At 38.6% G+C, this 13,402-nt stretch overlaps 1 protein-coding gene across 1 annotated transcript in view; it reads right to left on the bottom strand.

The window, feature by feature from the left end:
- Positions 1–13,402, bottom strand: part of MTUS2 (microtubule associated scaffold protein 2) — a gene marked incomplete at its 5' end in the record, with an annotated part of 205,844 nt that overhangs the window by 58,083 nt on the left and 134,359 nt on the right. Inside the window, one exon of the mRNA XM_081327497.1 lies at positions 12,178–12,276. Coding sequence (XP_081183623.1) covers positions 12,178–12,276 — 99 coding nt within the window. The remainder of the gene's footprint in view (positions 1–12,177; positions 12,277–13,402) is intronic.

The following is a 13,402-nucleotide window of genomic DNA, read 5'->3' as shown; positions in this document are numbered from 1 at the left end:
GTGTTCCATTTACCACTGAGCATGCTCAGTCCTAATTTATCTGCTTCACAGTTTCAGCTCTAGGCTTTTGCTTTAAATATCTTTCTATCTTTACTTTGCTAAACCGTGATGTTTCCCCCAATCTGTTGATGCTTTCTTCTTGTGTGCAGACGGTGCTAGCACGATTACCTAAGTCAGGGAACTCATTTCTGAACACCAGAAATAAAGAGATTAGGGGTAAACACAGAAAGGAATCAATAGAAGACTTGAATACAGGCATTTTGAAAATGTGTTTATCTGTCATATCAAGAATATAAATATTGGTGCTAGAGCTGATGCAGGGGTTTAGAATTGGTCTTTCTTCCAGAAAAATCAAAGGCTGTTTCAAAGACTTTCCATAGGCTGGAGAAATCACACCATCAAGCTTATCTCTCTACAATTAGCTATTTGCATGAAACCCTGCAGAGGGGATTCAGATAAATGCTACTGTACATAACTCTGCAGCATCTTCCTGAAAGGCTTTGTGTGAAACTGTATTACAAAAATCACTTTACTGCCCACATAATCAGTTTGATGATTTGTGATACCTAGTTATAAAAGGAAAGTGAAGTTAATTTGTATTAGTGTATCTAAAAAATACCATTACCAATATTTCTGGCAAGCGTCTAAGCCCCCTGATGTTAATTGCTAAATTTTAGACTTTGAAAATGTAATACTTCGGCTTACAACAGTTGATTAAGTGGCTGCTCAAAGTTAAAATGGCACTGAAAAAAGTGATTTATGACCATTTTTCACACACATGACCGTTGCAGCATTTCCATGATCATGATCGTTGGAGTGTCCCAAGGTCGTGTTCACCTTTTGTGACCATCTGATGAGCAAAGTCAATGGGGAAGCTGGATTCACTTAAGAACTGGATTACTAACTTATTGACTGCAGTGATTCACTTAACAACTATGGCAAGAAAGGCTGTAAAATAGGGCAAAACTCACTTAACAAAGTCTCACTCAACAACAGAAATTTTGGGCTTAATTGTGATCGTAAGTCAAGGACTACCTGTAAAAGAAATGAAATAGCAACCAATATGCTAGAAGGCAAAGCCGCATTATTTCTGCTTTAAAAAGGCTTCTGGACCCTGTATGGGTATCCTTAGAAAATAAAATCTTTGAATATCCATCTACCCAGGCTGAAAAAAGACAAGGGAATGTCTATGGAGATTCTCAGTCATCCAGGTCATAGTTCTCCCAAAGATGCTTTTTCAACTGGACTTGTGAAGGTCCAGGGAAAGTCCAGTTGCCTCATGAAAAAACATCTTTGGGAAGACAAGGGAAGCTGCAATGGTAGAGATCATATGGGAGGGAAATAAAGTAAAGCAAAGAAACCAACTTAATATCTTGTTTTCAGTTAAATGAACATTTTGCTTTTGGCCTTGATGAATGAGTATATCTTATTCATTGCAGCCATTTTGTGGGAAGGTCCACACCAGGTTCTCAAAATTTCCCAGGTGCTCACTGGCTCAAAAATGTTCTCTAGCTGTGTTGTAAATTACATCGGGACCTTTCATAATTAAAAAAGCTCCTTAGGAAAGAAATTAATTTTCAGTGTATGAGGGGCATGAGCCACAAGCCATTGGGAATGGGGTGGAGGTGGTGCTGAGACTAACAAACACATTCCGTATTTTCCTCTCACAGAGAGAACAACTGTCTTTGAAAAAAACCTAGCAGAAGAGTAATTGCATAGGCAGGCAGTTACCTGAAGAGAAAAGGGGGAGGGGGAAGAAAGAGATGAGGAGGGAAAATGTATCTGTTCATTTTTCCAAACATTACAGTGATGCAGAAGACCACTGAGGTTGCAAATAAATGAGTCTATGTTGCACACCGCTGTCAATAATAAAATTATATCACAAGACTTTCACATTTCAAGGGATACACTGTCCTTGTTTCTACTAACACAGCAAGCTACTTTGGTTTTTTTTTTAAGTCATATGTACAAGTCATAATATGCAGCCTGAGTCCTAACAGGCCTAAAATATAATTATTGCGGAACTGAATGCTGGTGGCCACATCAAAGCTTCTGTAGCTATTTTCTCCTCCTCACAATAATCTGAAGTGCTCACAGACGTTTTCTAGAGCTGATGTCAGTGTTCAAAGACAGTGTCATGGGACTCAATGACTTTCCACAGGCTTTTGATGAACTGCAGGTGCCAAATAGCACTTCTGGTGAATTTATCTAGAAATGGGAAGGTGAGAAAACACTCTGAAGGCCTGGAAATTCTGTCCAAAGACATTTTCTGAAATTGATATTTACACTAGACTAAGATTACATAGCTGTGGATCCCACAGGAAACCTTCAGAGAGTTGTTGTTAGTTGCGAAGTCGTGTTCGACCCATCGCGACCCTATGGACAATGTTCCTCCAGGCCTTCCTGTCTTCTACCATCTTCTGGAGTCCATTTAAGCTCACGTCTACTGCTTCAGTGACTCCATCCAGCCACCTCATTCTCTGTCGTCCCCTTCTTCTCTTGCCCTCAATCTTTCCCAGCATTAGGCTCTTCTCCAGTGAGTCCTTCCTTCTCATTAGGTGGCCAAAGTATTTGAGTTTTAGCTTCAGGATCTGGCCTTCTAAAGAGCAGTCAGGGTTGATCTCCTCTAGGACTGACCGGTTTGATCGCCTTGCAGTCCAAGGAACTCACAGGAGTCTTCTCCAGCACCATAGTTCAAAGGCTTCAATTCTTTGGCGCTCAGCCTTTCTTATGGTCCAGCTTTCACTGCCATACATTGCAACTGGGAAGACCATAGCCTTGACTATACGCACTTTTGTTGACAGGGTGATGTCTCTGCTTTTTAGTGTGCTGTCTAGATTTGCCATGGCTTTCCTCCCGAGGAGCAAGTGTCTTTTAATTTCTTGGCTACAGTCCCCATCTGCAGTGATCTTGGAGCCCAGGAAAATAAAATCTGTCGCTACCTCCATTTCTTCCCCATCTATTTGCCAGGAATTGAGAGGGCCGGATGCCATGATCTTGGTTTTCTTAATGTTTAGTTTCAACCCAACTTTTGCACTCTCCTTCTTCACTCGCAACAAGAGGCTCTTTAGTTCCTCTTCACTTTCTGCCATTAGAGTGGTATCATCTGCATATCTTAGGTTGTTGATGTTTCTTCCGGCAATCTTAATTCCAACTTTTGATTCATCTAGCCCTGCCTTTCTCATGATGTGCTCTGCATATAAGTTAAATAGGCAAGGCGACAGTATACAGCCTTGCAGGACTCCTTTCCCAATTTTGAACCAATCAGTGGTTCCGTGTCCAGTTCTCACTGTTGCTTCTTGGCCCGCATATAGATTTCTCAAGAGACAAATAAGATGGTCTGGTATGCCCATCTCTTTAAGAACTTGCCACAGTTTGTTATGATCCACACAATCAAAGGCTTTAGCATAGTCAATGAAGCAGAAGTAGATGTTTTTCTGGAACTCTCTAGCTTTCTCCATGATCCAGCGTATGTTAGCAATTTGATCTCTAGTTCCTCTGCCTCTTCGAAATACTGCCTGTACTTCTGGTAGTTCTCGATCCACATACTGCTGGAGTCTAGCTTGTAGAATTTTAAGCATAACTTTACTAGCATGAGAAATGAGTGCAATGGTGCGATAGTTTGAACATTCTTTGGCACTGCCTTTCTTTGGAATTGGAATGTAAACTGATCTTTTCCAATCCTGTGGCCACTGTTGAGTTTTCCAAATTTGCTGGCAAATTGAGTGTAGAACTTTTACTGCATCGTCTTTTAAGATTTTGAATAGCTCAGCTGGAATACTGTCACCTCCACTAGCTTTGTTGTTGCTCAGTTTTTCTAAGGCCCACTTCACTTCACATTCTAGGATGTCTGGCTCGAGGTCAGTGACCACCTCATTGTGATTATCAGGGACGTTAAGCTCATTCTTGTATAGTTCTTCTGTGTAATTTTGCCACCTCTTCTTAATCTCTTCTGCCTCTGTTAGGTCCCTGCCATTTTGGTCCTTTATCATGCCCATTTTTGCATGAAACGTTCCTTTCATCTCTCCAATTTTCTTGAAAAGATCTCTGGTCCTCCCTATTCTATTGTTTTCTTCTATTTCTTTGCATTGTTCATTTAAGAAGGCATTCTTATCTCTTCTAGCTATTCTCTGGAATTCTGCATTCAATTGGGCATATCTTTCTTTTTTCTCCCTTGCCTTTCGCTTCCCTCCTTTCCTCAGCTATTTGCAAAGCTTCCTCAGACAGCCATTTTGCTTTCTTGCATTTCTTTTTCTTTGGGATGATTTTGGTTGCTACCTGTTGTACAATGTTGCGAACCTCTGTCCATAGTTCTTCAGGCACTCTGTCTATCAGATCTAATTCTTTAAATCTATTTGTCACCTCTATTGTATATTGAACAGGGATATGATTTAATTAATACCTGACTGGCCTAGCGCTTTTCCCTACTTTCTTTAATTTAAGCCTAAACTTTGCAACAAGAAGCTCATGGTCTGAGCCACAGTCAGCTCCTGGTCTTGTTTTTACTGAGAGTAGATAAGAGAGTAGATAAGAACAATTCAAACATAAAAATGTTGCCTAATGGATGCTTTTAGTAAGTTTTAGTAGGACTAATCTGGCTAAAAGTAGTATGAAGTGTTTTATAGGAAGTTAGTGGTTTTAGAACCAAGATTTATTAAAATAGGATTTTGTGTAGGACCACACCTTGAAAGGTATGGTTGTTTTGGAAAATTTGGGACAAATGATGAATATGCTGCTCTATCTATGTACTGTTCAGTAAGTGCATAACATATAAATTGATTCTTAATAAAAGAAAAATTCAGATATTGCTAGACCTGTAGGTGCCTGGAATGAGGAGGTACACTCTAGTTTTACTTTTAGTATTTGCAATGCACCAACTCTATTTGCAATTTTTGTGCATTGCTTTTGATTGCCTATAGTCTTTCTGTGATGAAGAATTTTGGATGCCACTTATACAGGGCTTTGGGTTTATCCAATGAAGGAAGAGTAGGAATGCCTGATGTGCACATCTCCACCTCTCTCTACTCATCCAGACAACAAGGTCTGAATACTAATTTTCCTTCCATTTGAAACCCAATGCAAAATGGTATTTTATTCTTTTCTGATACACCCAACTTTTGTCAATAGTGCGTGCCTTCAAGGCAATGTTGACTCATAACAACTGAATTTTCTTTGCAAGATTTTTGGAAGTGAATTGCCATTGTCTTCTTCCTACTGCAGAGACAGACACACACACACACACACAGAGAGAGAGAGAGAGAGAGAGAGAGAGAGAGAGAGAGAGAGAGAGAGAGAGAGAGAGAGAGAGAGAGAGAGAGAGAGAGAGAGAGAGAGAGAGAGAGAGAGATGGAGACAGAGACTGGCCCAAGTTCACCCTTGATGCCTAAAGTTGCAAACAGTTTTGTAGTTTGGTGCTTTAACCACTCCACAAACTGGCTTTCTTTGTCAATAGAAATGACTTTTAATAAAAATAATTATATCTGTCCTGATATCAAGTGGCCCAGAAATATGTGAGAGGTTGATTCAGAATCACTAACAACTTGATAACTAAGTTTAAAAAAAATAAACCATCGAGACATGTCATATGACGTTGTGAGCTTGACACCCCTGCTCTAGCCTGCATTTTCTAGGCACTAATAAGCATTTGTTAAAGAAGAGCCGCAGCCACAGCAATGATTGGATAAGAGGCAGCCTTAGCCTGCAGTAGGAATTCAGTTCAGATGGCACCTTTCCTAGCTTTTTGAGCTGCAAAGGTGACAGGGGAGAAATGTACTTCTGGACTTGCAAGAATTTGTTAATGTAAAGTAGAATTAGTTCATTTGCGCCTGGTTATTGTCTGAACTGCCTTGCAAGGTTGACAATATGTTATGGCAATAGAGGAAGACAAATAACCTTGATGTTAGTTCTGTTGCCTTTGCTATACTTTGGATTCAATTAGAACTGTTTGAGCTTTTTTGCAGTATCTTCTATTGTTAATGTTAGGATGATATGGATAGAAAGAAATAATAAAGTAGAACATCCTTTTTTAAAAAAATAATAATGAAATATGGTTTGTATCTAAAACACTAGGAATCCAAGAAACATCAAAGCTATTCAATAATGAGGTCAGTGAGTATATTTCAAAGTGACTTCCTTAGGGACTCAGCAGCTAAATTGTTTCAGATTTAATTAAAGAAAATTCCCTGAAACTTTTTCCAGGTCTTCCAAATCCCTACAGCCTCACAATATTTGAACTGAATGCCTTTAAATTGTCTTTCTAAATGCTCTGAAATGTCCTTGTAATTTAAGTTTTGTGACTTTGTCCTTGTGGATAATCTTGAGCTTCTCTATTCATCTAGCGCTAACAGAACAACTCAGCATGCATATTGTCTTACCATTTTTCTGCTTCATATGGAGAATCTATAAAATAGAATACACATAGAAAGATTCTGAATCTTTTTATACAGTGGTGAAGTTATGAGGAAGGATATTATTTAGGGCATGGGCATGATAATTGCTTTAGAAATGCTTTAAATTATACCCCACATAGATGTTAGAAGATAAGACCATTCAAGCATAGACAGACCTTGCTGGAAGCAGGTTAGAAGCTCCAAATACACCAGGCAGTCAGAATAATGATTTCCTGGATATTTTATGGTGAGCAGATAGGAAAAATGATAAGGTGTTTGTATTTTAATCGGATTTTTCTATGTGTTTGGAACAGTCTCCTTCTGCATTGTCCTTTCCAAACCTTTCTCCATCTCATTCCAATAGTCAGTCTAATCCTTATCCAATTATTAATTATATTGAATTATTTTAAAAAGTAAAAAATAAAAAAATATTAACTATCTGTAGAAATAATATCCTCCTCCTCCTTCTATATTATGAGGGAGGTCTTGAGATGACACCTGTATTGTTAATAGCCAAATGTCTTTCATACTTGATTTCTAAACTTCAGTGATAGCACCTCAAACATTTCTCCTGTCCAGATGTTATTTCTTTCTTTCATTCATTCATTCATTCATTCATTCATTCATTCATTCATTCATTCATTCATTCATTCATAATTGAACTTCTATGCCAGGGCTTTTCAACCAGTGGTACTGGTACCATCTGTGGTACACTGGCACCTGGCAGGTGGTACATGACCATCCTAGAAAAGTGGTAGTGGGGGATGGGAATGAGCTGAACCGGTCCAGCACTGCACAAGCCTGAGTGAGAGATGGCTGGAGCTGCAGGGCTGTCAGGGCTCAGCGGAAGCGCCAGGATCAGCACTTCTTTGGGGCTGTCAGGGCTCAGTGGAAGTGGCAGGATCAGCACCAGGCTCCAGCTAGAGCTCGGCACTGATCCTGGCACTTCTGAGCTCAGAAGAAGCGTCAATCAGCTGGAATGTTGCAGCATCTCCAGGGTCTTGTGATTTACATTCAGATGCTTGGCAACATATTTATGATGGTCACAGTGTTGCAGAGTCATGCGAAGTGACCAAAACCTGCTGCAACCATCCAGCAGACAGGGGGAATAAAAACCAAACACCGCCCCACCCTACCCCTGCTGCCAATCCTCAACAGAAATGCTCACAACAATGAAAACCTCAGACAGGAGGAAGAGCACCGCTGGGCAGGCAGGCAGGTGTCTTGCTCGGCCGTGGCTTGGGGGGCACTTTTTTCAGTGTCATTGTAACTTCAAACAGTCACTAAGCAAAGTGTTGTAAGTTGAGGACTACCTGTACTTCATCACTTTTTTCGGGGTTTTTTTTGTCAAGTTTTTGACACTTTGCTAGGCGACTGGTCGTACTCGGATGTTGCCATATCCTAAAAGTGGTACAATGGGTGAAGAGGTTGAAAAGCCCTGTTCTATGCTGTCCATCTCACCATGGTGACTCTAGGCAGCTTACAGTCATATAACTAAAATACAGTATAAAATGTATTTAAAATAAATAGGTTATAAAATAAATAAAAAATGCACCTTTAAAATTCAGTTGAAATCAAATTAATCAAGATGGGAGGAAGGGAGCAATGTGTGCAAGGGGATGAGGTGGTGTCTGTCTAATCCATTAACCACCTCCAAGATGCCACTCTCCTATTGGGAGTGCATTTGGAACTAATCAAAGACAGAAATTAAATAGGCATTTTGTGGAAATCTCTCTTTTTTTTTCACTGTCATGAAAGATTGCAGAAATGCACTTTCTTGTGCTTTTAGTACACAGAAATTTCTCAAACGTATTCAAGAATCTAGTGATATTGTGATATTTGGAAACACAGGTAGGGCTGAATGTACCGTACAATGAACAATAGAGGGATCTAGTATTTCTAGTCTAAAAAAAAATAGAGGGACTAAGGGTGATACGACAGCAGTCTTCTAGTACTTGAGGATCTGTCACAGTGAAGAGGGGGGTTCACTTATTCTCCAAAGCACCTGAGGGCAGGATAAGAAATATCAGGTGGAAGATCTTTAAAGAGAGATCCAGCTACAGCAGACATGTCAAACACAAGGCCCGGGGGCCGGATTCGGCCCGCGAAGTGGTTTCATGCAACCTGCGAAGCCATCCTGGAAACAGTGAGGGAACGGCCCCCACTGCCTTGGTCCTGGCCCAAAGACCCTCCTTCTGCCAGAGACCCTCAGATCTGTCCCACTCCTGCCCAGGCCCCCATAGGCACCCTTGATGCGAACGATGTAGAGCTGGCCGTGCTCACCCAGTAGGCCATACGCACTCTAGCCACGCCCACCCAGTAGGCCACGCCCACTCTGGCCATACCCACCCGGCCCCTTGAGGGCAACCGCAATGCTGATGCGGCCCCCAATGAAATTGAGTTTGACACCCCTGAGCTACAGCTAAGGAGAAATTCCTGGGAAAGAAAACAATTAATCTGTGGAACGGCTTATCTCTGGAAGTTGTTGTTTCTCCATCACTGGAGGTTTTCAAGAAGAGACTGGACAGCCATTGGTCCAGAATGGTATAGGGTCTCCTCCTTGAGAAGGCGATTAGATTAGAAGACCTCCAAGGTCCCTTCCAATCCTATTATTCTATGTTCTACTTAGCGCATTAGGCCCAAAACATAATTATTCAGCAGTTTCACAGATATTAAAATTCCATTAAAGTTGTCAAGCAAATAAGTGCCTCCATTTAAAGTTCCTTAACCAGTGCTTTTTTTGTAAAAGAAAAAGGTGCCGGAACTCACACATGTCATACAACCCGCCTTGCCTACCCTACAAGGTTCCATCCAAAAAAGGTGCCGGAACTCCGTTCTGAGCGTTCTATGTGGAAAAAAGCCCTGTCCTTAACTATAAAAACAAAAGGAAAGTATAACAATTTTTCCTATATAGTAGTTGGCTGGAAACAGCTTCTTAATATTTTCTTCAACTGTCCTCCCATTTTATTGATCCCATAGCACAATTTCCACTAACAGCTGGACCACCTCTCTTAGATTAGCCAGCATACAGAAAATACTTTGGTAAACGAGACATCGCAGTGCCATCATATATTTTGATTTCCATCCTATTGTGCATACTGTTTGATGGATACTGACTCACTTCAGCCACTTCAGGTAGTGCATAGCAGCATGGTCCGTAGCTTGCCAATTGATAAATGGGTATAACAAAATGTAATGTGCTCTTAGTTGATTAAATAAGCTTGATAAACTGAAAACCGTCTGTTTCTCAATTGTCTATAGAATATCATTTATCAGGCCCAGACTTCTCTTGATAGTCTGTGTGTAGTAATAAATTTGTAATACATTGAATGTCCAAATCAGTACATCAGTTTTGAGCTGCAAATTTTTGTTGAAATAGAAAATTGTCCAATCCAACCTGAGGGTTTTTTTTAAATCTTAAAATGAAATGCTAGGATTATTTTTAAAGTGCGCATTCCACCAACATTTTCTAAACAGCTCTACAGAAAATGAGCATCTGCTTTAAAATGCTGGCATGTATTGTCCTGCTGTTATGCAATACAGCTGTCTCTCCTTTTTTGCTGTCATAATTTTAAAAAACAGAGCAGCAATTTAAAGTGTTTCGTCTCTGGCATTTTGAAATGAAACAACACTCCACTCAAATAATAAACTTTTGCTGCAATTATATATTTAGTGACAGGGATCCTCGCCCATAGTTGGGTATAGAAAATATTCAGATTGGTTTGTTTCTTTTGGCTCCCTGACAGTTTACCCATAAGTAGCCCAGGTCATGCTGAGAAGCAACGTTAAACCTTCAAAATGTCTCTCAAGATCATTTGGGAGATCAGCCACACTCAATCCAACCTGTCATTTAGAACTATTGTAATAAAGGTACACGCTTTTAACAGGGCGGTGGTAGTATGAATGAAACATAATATCATGGAAAGCCTAGGGAGATGACCAAGATGATTAGATCTAGTTTTCAGAAGAGAGAAAGGTTGAGATTTCCTTGTAGTTAAATTTAAGTACCTTAGTGTGCAAGTGAAGACCTCATCTGAAACAGTGGATGTGCTTCCTGGCAGACATATGCTACTAATATTGTCTCCACTTACATTCTATGTGTATATTTGCACATAAACCACTTAGCTTACTTAACTTGCATGCTAGTAAGGTAATGCTCAAAATTCTGCAACAGTACATGGAACTAAAATTGCCAAATATAAAAGTGGGATTCAAAAAAGGCTGGGTACCTATAGACAGTATCCCATGGATAATTAATTGAAAGGCAAGGAGGTTTTAAAAATATATCTATTTATTCTTTATATATTATAGAACAGTAGTGACTGGATATGCCACATCAAACATGAATATCCTGTGAAAACCTGGATATATCAAATCACAAGAAAAGGTTATAAAATAACCAGAAAACAATAATTAGAATGAAATTTGAACACCTAAATGGTTCATAACTGGGAAAGGAATACACCAAGGTTATAAATTGTCACCTGATTTATTTATATGCAGAATATATGATAAATGTGGGAATAGAAGAAACAGAAATTGGAATTAAAATTGTTGGAAGAAACATAAATATACTTAGATATGTCGATGACTTATTTTGATGGCTGGAAGCAAGAAAGACTTAAGGAATCTCTTGTTGAAAATAAAAGAACAGAATGCAAAAGCTGTATTTATGCTATTGACTCTTCATGATATTCTTCATTATGTAGTTTCACAATTCAAATAATATAGGCTTTTAAAATATAAGCTAATCCATTAATTGTACATTTTTCATTATATAGGGAAGGAAGAGATAAAATTTGTAAATGCCTTTCCATGCTATTTTTATTTGCAAGTTTTTTTGTGGAAACATTTAAGCATTAAACATTTAAACTTCCAATTATCTCACTAACTGGAGAATAATTTTAGTTCATTAAAGTGTTTTTATTGAGAACTCTTACTAATAAGCTAAATCAATACTGCAGTTTTAAGTACACATGCATATATTCAATGACCTTTTCATTTATTGCTCACAGTTAACAACCTCGTGTCTCCACCTGTGGCGTTTTAATTATGTAGAGATATAGAAAACAATATTGCAGTTAAATGCAGGGACTGCTGACAGAGTACTAAAGGAAAAGAAGAACACAGGCTTGGACATGAGCCAAAACTCAGGATTTATTTTTCTTCTTATATTATCCATAGAAAATACGATGCCTTCTATTTGAAAACATAGTAGTATATTAAAAAAATAACCACAGGTAGAAATGTTTGTACACTATGCGCAACATGATAGCATTTCTTAATAAATTAAACTCATCTATTTCTGAAATAGGTTCCATATTTTAGACTTTTAACAACAATGTCCTCATTTTTAGAAAAAAAATACATTGTTTGTTCCATCCAGAGATAATCTGATACAATTTGCTTTGTCTGCTCATATAATAAACTTGCTTACTGATGCTTGACTGTCTGAGATTTAATGTTTATAGAGTTTGTGTTCATACAGGGTAACCTAAAAATAAATAACACTTTTGCTTTCTTCTCCCTCATTTCCCCTAATCAATCAGAATGAATGTACAACTTTAATATAAGAAGCTTTGTAACCAATGCTATAGGTAGCTTTTGAAATGGTCACACAATGGAAAAAGACACAGCTGCTTTAACCATTTAAAAACAAGCCCACACCTCTTGTTCAGCCTTGTACAGATTTGAATTGACTTAGACATTATTCCAGAATATTTTAATAATTTGCCACCTACAAATTGAAAATCTTTTTTTAAAGTAAGTGTTCCCAGATTACAAATACCTGGTGAATGGAGCTTGGTAGCTGCTACTACCAGTCTCTTGGGGGATGAGATGGTAGGCCTGCTGCTTTCCTGATCTTTCTGTCCTTCCTTTTTTGGCCCTGTAAAAGAAAGATATATGTACTGTATATGACTGAACATGAAACACATAATAATAGAAAAACAGAGTTGGAGGTCTTCTAGTCCAACCCTCTGCCCTGCAGGAAACCCTATACTATTTCAGACAAATGGTTGTCCAATCTCTTCTTAAAAACTTCCAATGCTGGAGCACCCAAAAGTTCTGAAGGCAAGTTGTTCCACTGATTACTTGTTTTAATTGTTAGGAAATTTCTCCTAAATTCTAGGTTGGTTCTGTCCTTGATTAATTTCCATCCATTGCTTCTTGTCCTCCCTTCAGGTGCTTTGGAGACTAGGTTGATCTCCTCTTCTTTGTGGCAGCCCCTTACATATTGGAGTACTGCTAACATGTCACCCCTAGTCCTTCTTTTCATTAAACTAGACATACCCAATTCCTGCAACCATTCTTCATGGGTTTTAGCCTCCAGTCCCCTAATCATCTTTGTTGCTCTTCTCTGTACTCTTTCTAGAGTCTCAACATCTCTTTTATATCATGGCAACCAAAATTGGATGCAGCATTCCAAATGTGATCAAGTGGTATAAATACTTCATGTGAATAACTTCACAGTTACAGGCATGCACTCTAGGAATTTGACTTCATATACCATAGGTAAGTTCATTAAATGGGTGAAGAAGCTTCTGTCTTCAGATATATCATGTGGCACATTTCCAGGCACTGTACAAAACTCAAAATACTTCATAATATGATAAAATTAAACAATAAAACAAATCATAATGTATAATATCCATATTCAATCCACTTACGTATGGAGAACCTATACACCCATTTCAATCACAAATATTCAAATATCCTAGTCTCATTTCCTCAGTTGGACACAGAATGAAGTTTAGCTTACTTTCTTATTATTAGGTCACTGAATAAAGCTTATTTCAAGAACGTCTTTGAAGATTAGGAGAAAGAAAGAGTTTTGGAACAGGATTGGGAAATGAGTCAAAATACACAGAAGAACCATAATAGATTAATTGGATCACAGGCCAGATTTCCCTTATGGGTTCGAAATCAATTTGCTACTCACAAAAACACAAGTCTATGTCTTTACTATTTAAGAATTGAGAATGGAAGAAAAGTTTTTGATAACATATACTTCC

The sequence above is a fragment of the Vipera berus genome (assembly GCF_964194415.1).
Source record: "Vipera berus genome assembly, chromosome: 4".
NCBI lineage: Eukaryota > Metazoa > Chordata > Lepidosauria > Squamata > Viperidae > Vipera > Vipera berus.
Note: the sequence above shows the minus strand (reverse complement) of the source record. Positions and strands in the feature narration are given on the sequence as shown.